Source organism: Panthera leo, chromosome C1, assembly GCF_018350215.1.
Source record: "Panthera leo isolate Ple1 chromosome C1, P.leo_Ple1_pat1.1, whole genome shotgun sequence".
NCBI classification, from domain to species: Eukaryota; Metazoa; Chordata; class Mammalia; order Carnivora; family Felidae; genus Panthera; species Panthera leo.
The window spans coordinates 42,478,536-42,498,832 of NC_056686.1; the positions used below are offsets into that span (position 1 = coordinate 42,478,536).

The 20,297-nt window shown below is 39.7% G+C and overlaps 1 protein-coding gene across 5 annotated transcripts in view; it reads left to right on the forward strand.

The window, feature by feature from the left end:
* Window positions 1-20,297, forward strand: part of SCP2 (sterol carrier protein 2) — a 124,336-nt gene that overhangs the window by 84,572 nt on the left and 19,467 nt on the right. For all 5 annotated transcript variants that reach the window (XM_042951343.1, XM_042951346.1, XM_042951344.1 and 2 more), the window contains 2 exons: window positions 2,248-2,401; window positions 19,226-19,319. In XM_042951343.1, the coding sequence (XP_042807277.1) occupies window positions 2,248-2,401; window positions 19,226-19,319 (248 nt within the window). The remainder of the gene's footprint in view (window positions 1-2,247; window positions 2,402-19,225; window positions 19,320-20,297) is intronic.

Below are 20,297 nucleotides of genomic sequence, written 5' to 3' on the forward strand. Positions count from 1 at the left end.
TTAAATGGTTGAGCTTTCTATATGGCAGATTTCTAGTAAAATTAAGTGCCCCAAAGTTTCACTTTGATCTTCTTCATTAATATTCAGAATGTTCGTAGTTCAAAAAGTCATTAATAGGTTGTGGAGTTACCTATTTTAAAACAGTGCTTAAGATAGATATTCTGTAAATATATACACACTGCTTGGATATAAGAAGTAGGAGTTATATTTCTCCTACTTAGGGTTTGTTAAATAACAAAAATTCAACTGAGTAAATTTTAAAGACCTGATAGGCTTTATTAAATGATTCATGAATTGGGCAGCATCCCATCTAGCAAGTAGAGGGTTGCTCTGAAGAGTTGTACAAAATGGAAGGTTTTTATAGGAGACTGGAGCAAAAAAGTTATTAGCAAAAGAAAAGGATTGTTCCAGGCAAGACTGCTTTCCCTTAAGAAGAAAAGCGAAGGGTCTTATCATGCAGCTTTACCTCATCTTTGGGGGGGTGCGGAGGGCCCAGGTGGCAGACTCGGTGGCACTGATCAAAAAATTCCTGACTGGTTAAGGCTGCATTTCTGGGGGAGGTCGAAACTACAGTTAGATTAGGACTTAAGCAGGGTTTGGGAACTCAGTCTAAATGACACTGTTTGGGGCTTATGGTTTTTTTTTCTTTTTTAATTTATTTTTTAAATTTCCTTCCTTCCTTCCTTCCTTCCTTCCTTCCTTCCTTCCTTCCTTCCTCCCTCCCTTCCTCCCCTCCTCCCCTCCTCCCCTCCTCCATTCCTCCCTTCCTCCCTCCTTTCCCTCCTTCCTTCCTTCCTCCCTCCCTTCCTCCCCTCCTCCATTCCTCCCTTCCTCCCTCCTTTCCCTCCTTCCTTCCTTCCTACCTCCCTCCCTCCCCTCCTCCCTTCCTCCCTTCCTCCCTTCCTCCCTTCCTCCCTCCCTTCCTTCCTTCCTTCCTTGCTTCCTTCCTTCCTTCCTCCCTCCCTTCCCTCCTTCCTTCCTTCCTTCCTTCCCTCCCTTCCTCCCCTCCTCCATTCCTCCCTTCCTCCCTCCTTTCCCTCCTTCCTTCCTTCCTCCCTCCCTCCCTCCCCCCTCCCTCCCTCCCTCCCTCCCTCCCTTCCTTCCTTCCTTCCTTCCTTCCTTCCTTCCTTCCATGCTTATTTATTTTTGAGAGAGAGGGAGCCAGAGGATCCTAAGTGGGCTCCGCACTGTCTGCAGTGAGCCCAGTGTGAGGCCCAAACTCACAAAACTCTGAGATGATGACCTGAGCCGAAGTTGGACACTCAACTGACTGAGCCACCCAGATGCCCCTGTGGTTTTCTTTTTTAACCGCTTTATGTAGGAAATTGTCACAGGTACTGAGGAATCAGTAGTTGTGATTGGTGATGTAGGTGGATGAACAGACGTTATAGTTGGACCTATATAACTCTGCCTCTGGGATGGTGAAGCCAGTCTATCCTGTGAGAACATTTCTTAACTCAGGGATCCTTGAATTGCTGGTTGTTAGAAAGACAAACAAATATAAATCAGGAGACAGGGATTCTAAAGTTGACTCTGGAATTAGCCTGCTTTGTGACCATTCACAAATTATTTAATCTTACAGTTCCTCAGTCTGACATCATTAAATTCCTTCCAGTTCTAAAAACCTTTGATTTTATTATACAGGGGACAAAATGCTATTCTTATGAAAATCTATTCTTGTTGAGAACTGTTTGGGGGAAATCATAGGAAAATTCCCCATACTAGCTAAATTTTTTAGGGAAAGTGAACTCCCAAATTTAGATTTTTTTTTTCTTTTGATACATTAAAAATGGTAAAATTAAATTATTTTTATGCCATTTTACCTGGCTTAGAGAACTGTATATTCAGTGTTTTCTTTTCCAACATTGCCAAAAAATGAGAGGTTAGAGTTCATGGAATTTCTTAAGCCTGGGTATTGTCTAAATACAGAGATTAGTGGGGTTGTGGGAGGGGGAATGGGCTAAATGGAAAAGGAGATTAAGGAATCTACTCCTGAAATCATTGTTGCACCATGTGCTAACTAATGTGGATGTAAATTATAAAAAATAAATAAATTATATAAAGTAAAAATAAGTAAGTAAGGAGATTACTTAGGAAGGGGGAAAACTAGCTGCAGAAACCCTCTTGCCCTTTAAGAGAAGTTATTTATGCATGCATTTTCTTGACTTTAAAAGTGGGCTTGAGAAAGCTGGTTGGGGCAGCTTTCTAACGCAATGGAATCTGATTGCTCTGTGTTCGATTTGTTAGGTCTGGCTCAGTGCGCTGAACTCTGCTGGCAGCTGAGAGGGGAAGCCGGAAAAAGGCAAGTTCCTGGTGCAAAGGTTGCTCTGCAGCATAATTTAGGCATTGGAGGAGCTGTGGTTGTCACGCTGTACAAGATGGGTTTTCCTGAAGCTGCCAGGTAGGTGGCATTCTGGGTTTTGCCTGTTAATGAATCCTGATTTTTCATAGCTGATGACGTTGTATATGTAAAAAGTCCAAATTTTATTGCTTTAGTACTCAATAAGTATATCATAACATTGCTTTGATAGCTTGGCTTTAAAACCTTAAAACTGGCAATTAGCTTTTAAACTTAAACAGCCTTAGGAAAATTTTGTTAAAAAATTTTGTTCAAAAGAGGGGGCAGCATAGTCAAAAGAGAGTGCTGAACTAAAAATACTTGTCTTAGCCCGGCTAACCTGAGTGATTTTAATTTAGGCAAGTCACTTTTTTCGTCTCCTTTTTCAGAGTTTGCTTTCTCTGTCTGTACATAGCCTCCCAGGCTTCTGAGGTTGTTTGGAGAAAGTTATCAAATACGCTGATTGGATCTCTGCACATGTATGTTTCAGAATCCAGCCAAGCCCTCACTGCTGCTAGAATTCCTTTTATTTGTCTCTTGCTGATTTTCTTCCTGTCCTTATCAAATTCCTCTGCTCCTCAAATCTCCAAGTGCTTTCTGTTCCAAGCCTTTCAGGATCCCTCAACTTCCTTGCTCTTGTCTCAGAGAAGTGTTCATTCTTCTTCCCATAGGCAAAAAGGCCCTCTTCCTTTCCAAGGCCAGGCTCTCCTCTTTGAATGCTTTTGTTACCAACCACTTTCTGTAACTTTGTTCTAATATTAAGTATACCTTCTCCCTTTAGAGTCTTTTCATCTTTGCCTTTCTATTGACTCCTGTCTGTTAGCAAACATGTTCAGCTCTGACAGATGATAAACAATTTATTTTTCTTATTGCCTTATTTTCTTTCATAATGAGACACTTTTGTTTATCTATGCTGAAATATTTGTCTTGGTTTTTGACTTCACCCCTGAGGTCAGGTAAAGCCAAGAGCAATCTGATTATGAAATATTGTTTTTATTTTGTTCTTATTCTCTTTAACCCTGATGTAGCTGTCAACACTAATTGGCTCCCATTTTTCTCCTGAAATTATTTATTTTTTCTTTCTTTTTTTAATTAAAAAAATTTTTTTTAATGTCTATTTGTTTTTGAGAGAGAGAGAGACAGAGCACGAACAGGGGAGGGGGCGGGGGGCAGAGAGAGACGGAGACTCAGAATCTGGAACAGGCTCCAGGCTCTGAGCTGTCAGCACAAAGCCTGATGCTGGGCTCAGACCCATGAACTGTGACATCATGACCTGAGCCGAGGTCAGATGCTTAACCAATTGAGCCACCCAGGCACCCCTAATTTTTTTTAATGTTTATTTATTTTGGAGAAAGAGCCAGAGTGTGAGCAGGGGAGGAGCAAAGAGAGAGGGAGACACAGGATCCCAAGCAGGCTCCGGGCTCTGAGCTGTCAGCACAGAGCCCGACATGGGGCTCAAACTCATGAGCCATGAGATCATGACCTGAGCTGAAGTTGGGACACTTAACTGACTGAGCCACCTAGGTGCCCCATCTTTCTTTCTTTTTTTTAATGTTTATTTTTTTAAAATTTTTATTTATATATTTAAAAAAATTTTTTAATGTTTATTTATATTTGAGAGAGAGAGATAGTGCGTGAGCAGGGGAGGGGCAGAGAGAGAGAGAGAGACAGAATCTGAAGCAGGCTCCAGGCTTTGAGCTGTCAGCACAGAGCCTGACATGGGGCTTGAACCTGCAAGCCATGAGATCATGATCTGAGCCGAAGTCAGACGCTCAACTGATTGAGCCACCCAGGCGCCCCTTTTTAATGTTTATTTTTGAGAGAGAGAGAGAGAGACAGAGCACAAGCAGGGGAGGGGCAAAGAGAGAGGGAGCTACAGAATCCAAAGTAGGCTCCAGGCTCTGAGCTGTCAGCACGGATGCAGGGCTTGAACTCACAAACTGCAAGATCATGACCTGAGCCAAAGTCAGACACTTAACCGGCTGAGCCACCCGGGCATCCCTATTTATTTTTTTTTTTTTTCACACTTTTGGTTCCACAAAGGATATGTGACACACTTCTTTTCAGAATCGATTATATTCTTCTGTTTTACAAGCTCTTGAGTCTCTTCTATCTGTCCTTTCACTTTTCTTTCTCTGTCTGGAATATCATTTCTGTTGTGAAAATTCCATTGTTTTTAAGGCCCATCTTGAGTACCGTCTCCCTTTAAATATCCACAGCACTTTGCACCTCCTGCACCCTTATCTAGTTTTGGTTTAGTTGTAGTATATCCACATTTTTATTCCCCTCATATGAAATCTTTGAGGCCTAAGACTGTGACATCACTCCACTCCTCTAAGAATCTCTGTCATAGAGAGTGAATGTTTCTTGAATTGAATCACATAAAAAGGTGTTAAGATGTTGAATTTTTTAGTTTCCTCCTAAATGTGATCATTAGTCTGTACTGTCTTCTGGAATTCCATCCAGTTCATATGTGGAGTTGAAAACTCTCAGTAAAATCCAAACTTTAAAGTTACTTTATAGCTACTTGAGTCAGCATATTAGTGTAACTCTCTAATTTGCTCGGATTAGGTTATGAATTTGGGGAAATAAATTCTATTTTAAACATGGAATTCTCATAGTTCTTTTAATTTCAGGAGACTAAGTAACTGGGAGATTGAATTGTTCAAAATAATTACAGTGATATTTCTGGGAAAGCAGAAGTATGAAAAAATCCAGCTGGTATACAGGTTTCCCTTGCTATCCAAAAGTAAAGCATTCCTATGAAACTTTTTTTAAGCCAAAATGGTATAAAGCAAAGAAGCAATTACCATTACTTTATATGGAAAAATTCTTGAGTATTCCCAGACCCCCCAAATAACCTCTTTTATGCTTTTCTGATACCTTAGGACACATCTTACTAACAGATGCACAAAATAAATTGAGATAAAGCACAGGTGTTCACAGATACAGTTCAAAGCTGTGGTTCCCTGCTGAGTGTAGTTCTTGGGGAAAGAGCTTGGGGACAGTGCCACTCTCCACACATGCACTGCCTCTGTGATGGCTTGCTGCAAAACAAACATTGAACTCTGTCGTCTCTTTTTGCTTCTTCTTTGGTAAAAGCCAAAATCCTCTTTGGATTTCTTTTGGTTAGCCAAAACAGGCACTAATGTAGGTCTTTTGTAGAAGCAAAATGGCATAACATGGAACGTTTGAAAAGCAGCTATACCTGTACTAATGACTAATAAGAATTAATGACTAATAACAGAGAAGGACAGATATCATATATTTTCACTCGTATGTGGAACTTGAGAAACTTAACAGAGACCATAGGGGAAGGGAAGGGGAAAAAGTAGTTATAAACAGAAAGGAAGGGAGGCAAACCACAAGAGGCTCTTAAATATAGAGAACAAACTGAGGGTGAATGGAGGCTGGGGGAGAGGGGAAAATGGGAGATGGGCATTGAGGAGGGCACTTGTTGGGATGAGCACTGGGTGTTGTATGTAAGCCAATTTGACAATAAATTATATTCATAAAAAAAAAGAATGACTAATAAGAAAATATTGAAGGTAGTACTGATAGTTTTAGTGATCCAACATAACTCACGACAAAGGCCAAAGTTGGGAAAACGATTCTAAATCTGATGGCACAAATATATAGTTTTAAAGCGAGGTTGTGGTTTCACTTTAAATGAAGTCATTTTAAGGCACTATTTTAGGATTCCTGGACCCAGTTCCAACATGGGGAGTGGGAACTCCTAGTCCCCATCCCCAAACACCAAACAATTCTTGGACACCAGTAGGTCTGAATTCAACTCCTCTGACACCATCTACCCAGAGATAGCATCACATTCCACAGCTTCAGTGTTAGGTACCACACTGACCCACACCCACCACTTCAGATGCCAGTCACAAACCTCAGACTGGCTACAGTTTGGAGGTTTCAATGACTTCCTCCTTAGGTTTGATTAATTTGCTAGATTAGTAGCAAATTGCTAGGCTCACAGAACTCAGAAAAACACTTACTTATATTTACCAGTGTATTAAAGGATATGATAAAGGATACAAATCAACAATAAGATAAAGAGATAAATAGGGCAAGGTCCCAAACAAAGGAGCTTGGGGCCTGGTTGATTTGGTGGTATGAGGAAGTGTTCTGGTTTCCTAAGTGTGGAAGTTCTCTGAAAAGGACCAAAAGCTGTCCTCTTGGGTTTTATGGAGGCTTTAGTACATAGTCATAGTTGACCAAGTCAACAGCCATGGGCCAGCCTCCAACTCCTCTCCCCTCCCATATGGTAGTGGTGTGTGGTGGGGTCCAAAGTCACCTTCATTAATAATAAGACACTCAGTTTACCTTTATGACTTTGAAGCATTTTCAGGAACTGTGGATGAAGACCAAATCTATCTGAGAAATATATTTTAGTCATCTGATGACCAAATAATATTTCTTATAAATCATTATATTGCAGATACCCATTGTACATGATCTGATTTACTTAGTTTCTAATTTAGATAACTTTGATGGAGCAATTGCTACATAGTTAGGCCCCCAGAATGGTCCTCTGTGTATGTGGGGAAGGCAGACATAGGTTTTTCAAAATGCTGTAGAAGCCCAGAGGAAGAAATTATTATGAAGAAGGTAAATTTAAACTGATAAGAGCAGATACTACACTTGATTTTACCCAAAAGGTCGAGAAGTGATGAAGAAGGTAAATTTAAACCAGATGACTAGGATTGCCCAGCAGAAGGGTAGAGAAAGGATATTCCAGGCAGGTACGTAGATGGGTACAGAGAGTTGAGATACAAGGTTTGATGAGTAGCTGTACTGTGTGGGTGCAGAGTAGATTATTTTGTGTGTGCCTTGGTAGATGGGCAGAGTCAATAGTGTGTAGGTGACAGAAGATACATTTGTAACTAGACTGGGTATGGTTTTGAAACCTTCAAATGCTCCCTTCAGGAGTTTGGAATTTAGCCCACAGAATTAGTTTTAACAGAAGATCATGTGATTATATTGTGCCTTAAGCAGATCAGTCTGGCATTAGTTTGAGTTGATAGGTGGAGAGACCAGAGGTCAGGAATCCTCTCAGGAGGCAGTTGCAGCAGGGTGGATAAGAAATGGTCAGTGCTGGGGCACCTGGGTGGTTCAGCCGGTTAAGTGTCTGCCTCTTGATTTCGGCTCAGGTCATGATCTCACAGTTTGTGAGACTGAGCCCCGCACTGGGCTTAGTACGGAGAGGGGAGTCTGCTTGGGATTCCTCTCTCTCTCCCTCCCTCCCTCTCTCTCTGTCTCAAAATAAATAGACATTTAAAAAAAATGTTCAGTGCTGCAGTAGGAACTGAGAAAATGAGAAGTCATATTTAAGGGCGGTGACCAATTGCATTTAATTTATAGTTAAACTTTTCTGTCTTTTAAGTTAGATCAATTTTGAACAGTATTTTTCTTTTCTGCTATTACATTCTGGTTTTGAGCTGTATCTTGCATAAATTGAGGTCTGCTGTCAGTCTGTTCAGGTTGCTATAACAAAATTTGTCCTTGGCCCCCAAAATTCATGTCTTTATCATGTCATCAACTCAAAAGTCTTAAGTCCACAGTGTCATTTAAATATCTAAATCACATATGGATGCGACTCACGGTGTGTTTCATCCTAAGGCAAATTCTTCTCCAGCTGTGAACCTGGGAGATCAAACATGATATGTGCTTCCAAAGTAGAATTCCGGGACTGGAACAAGATAGACACTCCCATTCTGAAAGGGAGAAATAGGAAAGAGAGAGTCCTGAGCAAATCCAAACTCCAACAGGGAAAACATCATTATACCTTAAGGTTTGAAAATAATCCTTGTCTCCATGTTCTGCCCTCTAGGTACTTTGAGATGAAGGTCCTGCCTTCTAAACACACTGGGGTGGGGTGTGGGCCCCCAGGGCTCTAGGCAGCCCTGCTCCTATGGGTTTGCTGGACACAGCTCATTTTGTGGCTCTGATTGTCTAGAATTGCACATGGGTGACTTTGCTGGTCTGGGGTCATGGACATGGCTTCACCCCCAAGGTTCCATTGGGTGTTGCCCTAGTGGGGACTCTCAATGGTGGCCTCACTCCCATGGTGGTTCTCTGCCTGGACCCTGAGGATCTTGGAGGCATCCCTAGAAATTTAGGAGGAGGCAGTCATGACCCTACAGCTTTGCTGGGTGCAGCATATGCTTCACCAGAGCCTGTCAGAGCCCAGCCTAGGGTGGCAGAGGAATGGGATGTTAGAATGAGGGGGAGCAGAGCCCATGAAGTGAGATGGCACTGGGCATTGGTGACTCTTCCTTTCTTAAATTGTTCTGCCCCTAAGGTCCTTGCACTCTGGGTTTGTGAAGGGAGGGGTAGCTCTGATGATCTCCTTGCCTTTGGAGTCATTCTTCCATTGCCTTGGACAATAGGTCTTGGTTTGTGTGAGATAACAGAAAACATAAATATTTGGACTTTGACCCTGTTTCCTGACACAGGGCTCCTGAAACCCTTGTAAATTCTCAAGTTCACCAGAAGCATCTTTTGTTTAGTGAGGTGACTCTGGGTGGGCTCCTACACGACCCTGGTATGGGGACTGGTCACCAGAAACACCAAACCTTGATTAGAAGCTTGAAACTTTCAGTCCCACTCCCCATCTTCCAGAGAGGAGCTGGAAATGCAATTAATGATCATGCCTACTATTAAGAACAAAAGTTCAACTGAGTTTATTAAGTGATTCATGAATCAGGCAGCATCCCATTAGCAAGTAGAGGGAAGCTCCTTAATTTAGACCAGTTTTGAATATGAGTATTGACTTTGTATTATAACACTCTATTCATTTTATGTAAGTTGAGAGCTTTTGCAATACAGATGGAGGATAGATTTGCATTCTATACTCTGTTAAATAAAACCTATGTATGTATGTATGGGAAAAGCATGAGCTGGGAAGGGCAGAGAAAAAGGGAAAGAGAGAATCCCAAGCAGGCTCTGCACTGTTGGCACAAAGCCCCTTGCAGGGGCTTGATCTCACCAACCATGAGACCATGACCTGAGCCACGATCAAGAGACGCTTAACCAACTAAGCCACTCAGGTGCCCCAATGAAACCTATTTTTAAAACCCAACTTTGTTTTTTGTTTTTTCTTTTTTTAATTAAGGTATAATGTACATATAGTAAAAGTCACCTTTTTAATGCATAGTTCTGGAAGTTTTGTCCAACATATACATTCATGTAACTACCACTATAATCATGATGCAAAACAGTTCTATCACTTCCCAAAATTCCTTGTTCACCTTTGTAGTCAACCCTTTCCCCTCCCCTCCAGCTCCTGGCAACCACTGATCTGTTTTGTGCCCCTGCAGTTTTCCCTTTCCAGAATATCATGTGAAAAGAACCAAAAAGGCTTTGAGTCTGGCTTCTTTCATTGGTCATAATTCATTTGAGATTCATCCATGTTATTGCACGTACTGGTAACTCGTTCCTTATCGATGAGTGGCAGGCATTACATTATATGGATGTACCACAGATTGTTTATCCATTCCTTGGTTGAGGCTTTTTTATTTTATTTTATTTTATTTTATTTTAATTTAATTTAATTTTTTATAATTTGACATAAAGACTTTTTTTTTCAATATAATTTATTGTCAAGTTGGCTAACATAGTGTATACAGTGTGCTCTTGGTTTGGGGGGTAGAATCCTGTGATTCATTGCTTATATACAACACCCAGTGCTCATCCCCAACAAGTGCCCTTCTCAATGCTCATTACCCATTTTCCCCTCTCCCCTGCCCCCGCCCCCATCAACCCTCAGTTTGTTTTCTGTATTTAAGAGTCTCTTATGGTTTACCTCTTTCCCTCTCTGTAACTATTTTTTTCCCCTTCCCTCCCCCATGGTCTCTGTTAAGTTTCTCAAGTTCCACATACGAGTGAAAACATATGATATCTATCTTTCTCTGACTGACTTATTTCACTTAGCATAATACCCTCCAGTTCCATCCATGTTGTTGCAAATGGCAGGATTTTATTCTTTCTTATTGCCAAGTAGTATTCCATTGTATATATAAACCACATCTTCTTTATCCATTCATCAGCTAATGGACATTTAGGCTCTTTTCATAATTTGGCTGTTGTTGAAAGTGCTGCTATAAACATTGGGGTACATGTGCCCCTATGAATCAGCACTCATGTATCCTTTGGATAAATCCCTAGTAGTGCGATTGCTGGGTTGTAGGGTAGTTCTATTTTTAATTTTTTGAGGAATCTCTACACTGTTTTCCAGAGTGGCTGCACCAGTTTGCATTCCCACCAGCAGTGCAAGAGGGTTCCCATTTCTCCATATCCTCACCAGCATCTGTTGTTTCCTGAGTTGTTAATTTTAGCCACTCTTACCAGTGTGAGGTGGTATCTCATTGTAGTTTTGATTTGTATTTCCCTGATGATGAGTGATGTTGGGCATCTTTTCATGTGTCGCTTGGCCATCTGGGTGTCTTCTCTGGAAAAGTGTCTATTCATGTCTTCTGCCCATTTCTTCACTGGATTATTTGTTTTTCGGGTGTTGAGTTTGTTAAGTTCTTTATAGATTTTGGATACTAACCTTTTATCCGATATTTCATTTGCAAATATCTTCTCCCATTCTGTTCGTTGCCTTTTAGTTTTGTTGATTGTTTCCTTTGCTGTGCAGAAGCTTTTTATCTTGATGAGGCCCCAATAGTTCATTTTTGCCTTCAATTCCCTTGCCTTTGGAGATGTGTCAAGTAAGAAATTGCTGTGGCTGAGGTCAGAGATGTTTTTTCCTGCTTTCTCCTCAAGGGTTTTGATGGTTTCCTGTCTCACATTCAGGTCCTTCATCAATTTTGAGTTTATTTTTGTGAATGGTGTAAGAAAGTGGTCTAGTTTCATTCTTCTGCATGTTGCTGTCCAGTTCTCCCAGCACCATTTGTTAAAGAGACTGTCTTTTTTCCATTGGATACTCTTTCCTGCTTTGTCAGGGATTAGTTGGCCGTACACTTTTGGGTCCAATTTTGGGTTTTTTATTCTGTTCCATTGGCCTATGTATCTGTTTTTGTGCCAATACCATACTGTCTTGATGATTACAGCTTTGTAGTAGAGGCTAAAGTCTCGGATTGTGATGCCTCCTGCTTTGGTTTTCTTTTTCAACATAACTTTGGCTATTTGGTGTCTTTTGTGGTTCCATACAAATTTTAGGATTGTTTGTTCTAGCTTTGAGAAGAATGCCTGTACAATTTTGATTGGGATTGCATTGAATGTGTAGATTGCTTTGGGTAGTATTGACATTTTAACAATATTTATTCTTCCAATCCCTGAGCATGGAATGTTTTTCCATTTCTTTATATCTTCTTCAGTTTCTTTCATAACCTTTCTATAGTTTTCAGCACACAGATCTTTTACATCTTGGGTTAGGTTTCTTCCTAGGTATTTTATGGTTCTTGGTGCAATTGTGAATGAGATCAATTTCTTGATTTCTCTTTCTGTTGCTTCATTATTGGTGTATAGAAATGCAACCAATTTCTGTACATTGATTTTGTATCCTGCAACTTTGCTGAATTCATGTATCAGTTCTAGCAGCTTTTTGGTGGAATCTTTTGGGTTTTCCATGTAGAGTATCATGTCATCTGTGAAAAGTGAAAGTTTGACTTCTTCTTTGCCAATTTGAATGCCTTTTATTTCATTTTGTTGTCTGACTGCTGAGGCTAGGACTTCCAACACTATGTTAAACAACAGTGGTGAGAATGGACATCCCTGTCGTGTTCCTGATCTCAGGGGGAAATCTCTCAGTTTTTCCCCATTGAGGATGGTATTAGCCATGGGCTTTTCATATATGGCTTTTATGATGTTAAGCTATATTCCTTTTATCCCGACTTTCTTGAGGGTTTTTATTGAGAAAGTATGCTATATTTTGTCAAATGCTTTTTCTGCATCTATTGACAGGATCATATGATTCTTATCCTTTTTTTTATTGATGTGATGTATCACATTGATTGATTTGCAAATATTGAACCAGCCCTGCAGCCCAGGAATGAATCCCACTTGATCATGGTGAATAATTCTTTTAATATGCTGTTGAATTCAATTTGCTAGTATCTTGTTGAGAATGTTTGCATCCATGTTCATTAGGGATATTGGCCTGTAATTCTCCTTTTTTGTGGGGTCTCTGTCTGTTTGGGGAATCAAGGCTTCATAGAATGAGTCTAGAAGCTTTCCTTCCATCTCTGTTTTTTGAAACAGCTTAAGAAGGATAGGTATTAACTCTGCTTTAAATGTCTGGTAAAATTCCCCTGGGAAGCCATCTGGCCCAGGACTCTTTATTTGTTGGGAGATTTTTTTGTTCAATTTCTTTGCTGGTTATGGGTCTGTTCAAATTTTCTATTTCTTCCTGTTTGAGTTTTGGTAGTCTGTGGGTGTCTAGGAATTTGTCCATTTCTTCCAGGTTGTCAGTTTGTTGGCATATAATTTTTCATAGTATTCTCTGATAATTGTTTGTATTTCTGTGGTGTTGGTTGTGATCGCTCCTCTTTCATTCATGATTTTATCTTATTGGGTCCTCTCTCTTTTCTTTTTAAGAAGTCTGGCTAGTGGTTTATTAATTTTGTTTATTTTTTCAAAAAACCAGCTCTTAGTTTCATTAATCTGTTCTACTGTGTGTGTGTGTGTGTGTGTGTGTGTGTGTGTGTGTGTGTTTGATTCTATATTGTTTATTTCTGCTGTAATCTTTATTATTTCTCTTCTGCTCCTGGCCTTGGGATTTCTTTGCTGTTCTGCTTCTAGTTCCTTCTAGTGCGCTATTATTAGATTTTGTATTTGGGATTTTTCTTGTTTCTTGAGATAGGCCTGGATTGCAATGTATTTTCCTCTTAGGACTGCCCTTGCTGCATTTCAAAGGATTTGGACTGTTGTGTTTTCATTTTCATTTGCTTTCATCTATTTTTTGATTTCTTCTTTAATTGCCTGGTTGACCCATTCATTCTTTAGCAGGATGTTCTTTAATCTCCATCCATTTGGAGGCTTTTTCTTGTGGCTGATTTCAAGCTTCATAGTGTTGTGATCTGAAAATATGCATGGTATGATCTCGGTTCTTTTATGTTTATTGAGGGTTGTTTTGTGACCCAGAATATGATCTGTCTTGGAGAATGTTCCATGTGCACTCAAGAAGAATGTGTATTCTGCTGCTTTTGGATGAAAAGTTCTGAATATATCTGTTGAGTCCATTTGGTCCAGTGTATCATTCAGGGCCATTGTTTCTTTATTGATTTTTTGCCTAGATGATCTGTCCATTGTTGTAAGTGGAGTATTCAGGTCACCTGCAATTACCGTATTCTTATCAGTAAGATTGCTTATGTTTATGATTAATTGATTTATATATTTGGGTGCCTCCAAATTGGGTGCATAAACATTTATAATTGTTAGCTCTTCTTGATGGATAGACCCCATAATTATGATGATATGATGCCCTTTTTCATGGTTGAGGCATATTTAGATTGCTCCAGTTTTGTTGTTGTTGTTTTGTTTATGGAAAATTATCTAAATTAGCTTGAAGTTTAACTCAACATGTGAAAACCCTAAGTGATATAAGAATTTAAAAGTTAGAAGTAAAGGTGTATCCATGTAATGATTACAGCTGTATATATGCTTGTAAACTAGAAGGACCAGAAGAAGCAATATGGAAAATTGAGTATAGGAAACTAGTTTGAGTGATAGGATTATAGGTGATTAGCTTTTTCATTTTCTAAATTTTTATTTTAACTAGAACCCTTTATTTTGACATAATTGAAAACATACAGGGAAGAATTATAAGAATAGTACAAGGAACTCCTATATACCTTGTACTCAATTTTACTATTTGTGCTTACATTTTGCCCCATTTTTTTTTTTTAATATTTTATTTATTTTTGAGAGACAGAGAGAGAGCACAAGCGGGGAAGGGACAGAGAGAGATGGAGACAGAATCTTAAGCAGGGTCCAGGCTCTGAGATATCAGCCCACAGCCTGACGCGGGGCTCGAACCCATGAATCGTGAGATCATAACCTGAGCCGAAGTCAGCTGCTTAACTGACTGAGCCACCCAGGCGCCCCTGCCCCATTTACTTTATCTCTTTTTCTCTACATACATTTATATATGTGCATATTTTTTTCTGAAGTAGTTGGAGGTTGGAGACCTTATGCCCCTTTATCCCTAAATAATTTTTTAAATAAATTTTTAAAGTTTTTATTTATGTATTTTGAGAGACAGAGCAAGTGAGGGAGGGGCAGAGAGAGAGGAAAAGAGAGAATCCCAAGCAGGCTCCGCACTATGAGCGTGAAGCCCAATATGGGGCTCAAACTCACGAGCCATAAGATCATGACCTGAGCCCAAACCAAGAGTTGGACGCTTAACCGACTGGGCCACCCAGGCGCCCCATACTTTATCCCTAAATAATTTAATGTATGTTTCTAAAAACAAGGACATTCTCTTAATCACAGTATAGTTTTCAAAATCAGGAAATTTAATATAGATAACATACTAATAATACCTAATCCAACAAACATATTCAAAATTTGACAATTGTTCCAATAATATCTTTATAAAATATACCATAAACTTCATTTTTTTCTCCTTGTCTAGATTCTAACCTAGGATCCTGAATGCATTTAGTTGTCATGTCTCTTTAGCTTTCTTTAATCTGAAACAACTCCTTAGCCTTTCTTTGTAATTCTTGGTATTGACTTTTTTGAAGACTACAAGTACATTCCTTAGGAGTAGAATGTTTCTCAATTTGCGTTTGTCTGATGTTTCCTCATAATTAGATTCAGATTGTACATTTTTTTGCAAAAAATACCACTGAAGTGATGATATCCTTCTTAGCACATATCTGGAGGCAAGATAAAGAAGTTTCCCCTGCTATCTGAAAATAGAGCATTCCTATGAAACCTTTCAAAAGTTGAAATGGTGCAGAGTGAAGAAGCAATTACCATGTTGTAGCAGCTAAAATCCTCTTTGGGTTTTTTGTTTTGTTTTGTTTTGTTTTTGGTCAGCAAAAACAGAGATTAATGTTGGTCTTTCATAAAAGCAAAGTGATGTAAAGGGAACCGTTGGATAGCAGAGGGTACTTGTATCTGTGGCCTGTGGGAGCTTGTAGTCTGGACTCTGCTCCATGAAGTATCAAGATACTTTGTACACTGAAAAGTACTACTTATCAGTGTATCAGTTAGTATTTTATCATATACAATTAGGAAGTAACAAGCTTAGAAAAGGGCATAGTGATGATTAAAAGTTGCAAAGTTAGACAAATGAAATGGGCTTGTGGAGGACTAGTTGTGGCCACTTTATTTGAGGTCATTCATTCAGACTTTTGACTGGAAGATAGTGTACCATAGATAATTCTGCTCTAAATGGAACAGGAGAACATAAGAATTTAGGTAAGGGAGAGAATTCAATGTAATTTCACTTCCATTCAGTCACTGTTTACCAATTGTATGCTGGGAACAGGAGACACAATTTTTTATTTTATTTTTTAAGTGTGGTATCTGCTCTGGAGAAGCTGTCATTTAGTAGGGTTTTACAGAAGAGGAGTTTCCTGGCCTGGATCTTGAAGGATAAAATGGAATTTGCTAAGACAGAGGTATTCTAGATACAGGAAGTAGCACTGACAAAGGCATGGAAGTGTGGGGTAGCATGCCATGCTCTAAGTACTTACTGTATGTATCTCAGCATGGCAGGGGTGCGGGTTCCATTCCTCATTAGTGATATTAGTATGATTCCTCTAGTAGGCTTGCTTTTCGGCTTCTTAGACTTCGCATACCTACTTGTTCACTCTTATTCTCAACTGATTGCTTTGCCTTATACATTGTTGAAAAAATAGAAGCCATTAGACCAGACTCCTTCATCTTCCATTCCAAGACCTAATCTAGAATTACACCCATCTGATTCTCTTTCTTCCATTGAGTCACCTCTTCTTCTTATCATAGGCCCCTGGATCTCATCCTCTCTCACCTTCTCAGATCTTTTGTTCTTCTAGCTCCTTTTCCCTGGTTCACTACCATCAGCAGGCAAAAATGCTCTGATATGTTAATCTTAAAAAAGAAAAACAAAAAGCACATTTTCCTTGATACCGTAATCCCCTCCAGAGACCACTCTTTTTCACTGTTCCTCTAAAAGTAATATCTCGGGGCGCCTGGGTGGCGCAGTCGGTTAAGCGTCCGACTTCAGCCAGGTCACGATCTCGCGGTCCGTGAGTTTGAGCCCCGCGTCAGGCTCTGGGCTGATGGCTCGGAGCCTGGAGCCTGTTTCCGATTCTGTGTCTCCCTCTCTCTCTGCCCCTCCCCCGTTCATGCTCTGTCTCTCTCTGTCCCAAAAATAAATTAAAAACGTTGAAAAAAAAATTTTTAAAGTAATATCTCAAAAGAAGCACACTGTCTGTATTTCTCTCTCCTATTCACTCTTTAATTCACTATAATCTGACTTCTGCCTTCCACTACTTCTTCAGATTAGTTTTGTCAAGTCACCTTTACTCTCCATGGTGCCAAATCCAGTGGGTATTTGACCTTTGGCAGCATTTGACATGGTTTACTCCTCCCTCCCCAATTCTTTCTCCTTTCTCAGCTTCTGCAACACCTCTTGTTATCATTGGCTGCTGCTTCCTCTTCTCTAAATAATGGAGTTCCATAGGATGTTGTCCTGGCCTTTCTTCTTTGTCTATAATTCCCTCAAGGGAAGCTTATCAGTTCCCATGGATTTAAATACTTTGATTATGTTGATAGTTATTCCCATTTTATATCCAGCCTCAACCTCTCCTCTGAGCTCCAGATTCTCATATCCAACTGCCTTTTTGTCTCACAGACATCTCCTACTTCATGTGTCTAAAATGCAACTTCGATCCCCTCTACTTCCACTGCTTTCTTCCTTTTATCCGTATGTGGCACCGCTGCCCCCTCAGTTATTCAGGAACACCTGAATATTCGTGTCCTTTCCCCCCACCCTTAGATCCTCCTCATTACTCTTTGGTAGCAAAGCCAATGGATTCTGTCTCTAAAATGTATTTGAATGCACTTCCTTCTCTCCATTTCCACTGGCAGACTGCCTTCACTGGGGTTCAGACCACCATCACTTCTCACCGTTAGTGTAGAGCCTGTCGTGGGCCTCGAACTCACAAAACTGAGATCATGACCTGAGCTGAAACTAAGAGTCAGACATTTAACCATCTGCGCCACCCAGGTGCTCCATCTTCCTCATGATTTTATTTTTTTTTAATTTTTTAAAATATTCATTTTTGAGAGAGACAGAGTGTAAGCAGGGGAGAGGCAGAGCGAGAGGGCGACACAGAATCCAAAGCAGAATCGAGGCTCTGAGCTGTCATGTCGCTACAGAGCCTGACATGGGGCTTGAACTCACAAGCTGTGAGATCATGACCTGAGCCGAAGTTGGACGGTTAACCGAATAAACCACCCAGGTGCTCCATCTTATGATTTTCTTAATGTCACCTTCTTTTCTGTAGCTCACTTTATTGTAAGAATACAGTACATAATACATATAACATACAAAATATGTGTTAACTGACCTTTTATGTTATAGGTAGGGCTTCTGATCAACAATAGGCTCTTAGTAGTTGTTAAGTTTTTAGGGAATCAAAAGCTCTGGAGAATTTTCAACTGCACAGGGGTCAGCACCCCTAATTCCCACATTGTTCAAGGGTCAACTGTAGGTTGCTTGGTGATAGTTCTTACAACAGTGTGCAGAATGAATTGGGGAGGGGGGAGGCGAGAACAGAGGTGGGGAAAATGGTTAGGAGGCTGCTTGAATAGTCCAGTTTATCTTTACATGGCTAGCTCATTTACAAAATTTACAACCTAATTTAAATATCACCCCCTCAGAGAGGCCTATCTGACCAGACTATCTAAAATAGAACACCCAACACACACATATATTATTTATCTATATCTTCTTGACCTGCTTTATTTTCTTCATAGTAACTATATTTCACATTTTTTTGCTTGTTCATTATCTCTCTCCCCAACTAGCTTCATGAGGGTAGGTTTCTTTGGTTTATGTATTTTTTTTAATTTTATTTTTTATTTTTTAAAATTTACACCCAAATTAGTTAGCATATAGTGAAACAATGATTTCAGGAGTAGATTCCTTAGTGCCCCTTACCCATTTAGCCCATCCCCCCTCCCACAGCCCCTCCAGTAACCCTCAGTTTGTTTTCCATATTTATGAGTCTCTTCTGTTTTGTCCCCCTCCCTGTTTTTATATTATTTTTGTTTCCCTTCCCTTATGTTCATCTGTTTTGTCTCTTAAAGTCCTCATGTGAGTGAAGTCATATGATTTTTGTCTTTCTCTGACTGACTAATTTCACTTAGCCTAATACTCTCCAGTTCCATCCACGCAGTTGCAAATGGAAAGATTTCATTCTTTTTGATTACCGGAGTAATACCCCATTGTATATATTTACCACATCTTCTTTATCCATTCATCCATTGATGGACATTTGGGCTCTTTCCGTACTTTGGCTATTGATGATAGTGCTGCTATAAACATGGGGGGCAGGTGTCCCTTCAAAACAGCACACCTGTATCCCTTGGATAAATGCCTAGTAGTGCAATTTCTGGGTCATAGGGTAGTTCTATTTTTAGTTTTTTGAGGAACCTCTATACTGTTTTCCAGAGTGGCTGCACCAGCTTGCATTCCCAGTTTGGTCTATGTATTTTTAAGGGCAGTGCCTACCACCTAGTGAACACTAAATATTTGTAGAAAAATGGGAAGAAAAGCTTAATTATTTTATGGGTTTAATTATGGTTTTCTTTGGTAAGAGCCACAACATCTCTGTTCTTAGGACTTTTGAAAATTACTATTGTTAACTATTGAAAAACCTAATATCTGCATGACTCCATGGGTTGAAATTGATTTCTTTTCTCCAATTCTTTTAGAACTCATCAAATTGAGGCTGCTCCAACTAGCTCTGCGTTTGATGGATTTAAGGCAAATCATGTCTTTAAGGAGATTGAGAAGAAACTTGAAGAGGTAAGTAAGATTTGTATAAAATACTACCAGGAGGACCTTGAGCCTAGAGCCTTGAGCCAGTTGTTGCCATGAAAGGGTACAAGTTGAAAATTTATATGATACTGTCAAGTATTGAGTGTATTTTAGACTTTTTTTCTTTTTTTTGTTTCGTTTTATTTATTTTGAGAGAGAGAGACAGAGCACAAGCGGGAGAGAGGGGCAGAAAGGGGGAGACAGAGAGAGAGAGAGAGAGAGAGAGAGAGAGAGAATATCTCAAGCAGGCTCCATGCTCACTGCAGAGGCTAATGTGGAGCTTGATCCCAGGATGCTGGGATCATGACCTGAGCCAAAATCAAGACTTGAAGCTTAACCACCTGAGCCACCCAGGCACCCCTTGCATGTATTTTAGATTCCTGAGTGTCTATTATAGTTTCTTCTTAATTCTGGTAAGACTGTATTTCAGAGATGTGTAAATCTCCAAACTTGAATAATATAAAGAACCTATGGTAAAATTCTGTTAAAATCTGAACTGTAGAGGAAAGGCTAATAATATCCTTGTCACTCTCCTCAGTTTTCTTTTTTGGGGAGATAATAATTTTGGACAAAGTTCGTATGTAAAGAGATTCTAATTTATTTTGGTGTGATTTCTTTCTGAACTAAAAAGAAGAAGAGAGAGAATCCCTAGCAGGCTCTGTGCTGGCAGCACAGAGTCTGACATGGGGCTTGATCACATCAATTGTGAGATCATGATCTGAGCAAGATCAAGAGTCAGATGCTTAACTGACTGAGCCATCCAGGTGCCTCAGAAAGAATAATAAAGTGTATCTTTAAATGTGCCTAATAACAAAACTCTTTTTAAAAATAAATCTTTTGTGCTTGAGCTTTTTCAAAGTAGGTTTTTCTTGTAAAAATAATGCTAATTTAAAAGAAATTCACACTATATATAGAAAAGAAAAATTAAAAATCCCCTGCATTTCCAGGGGTGCCTGGGTGGCTCAG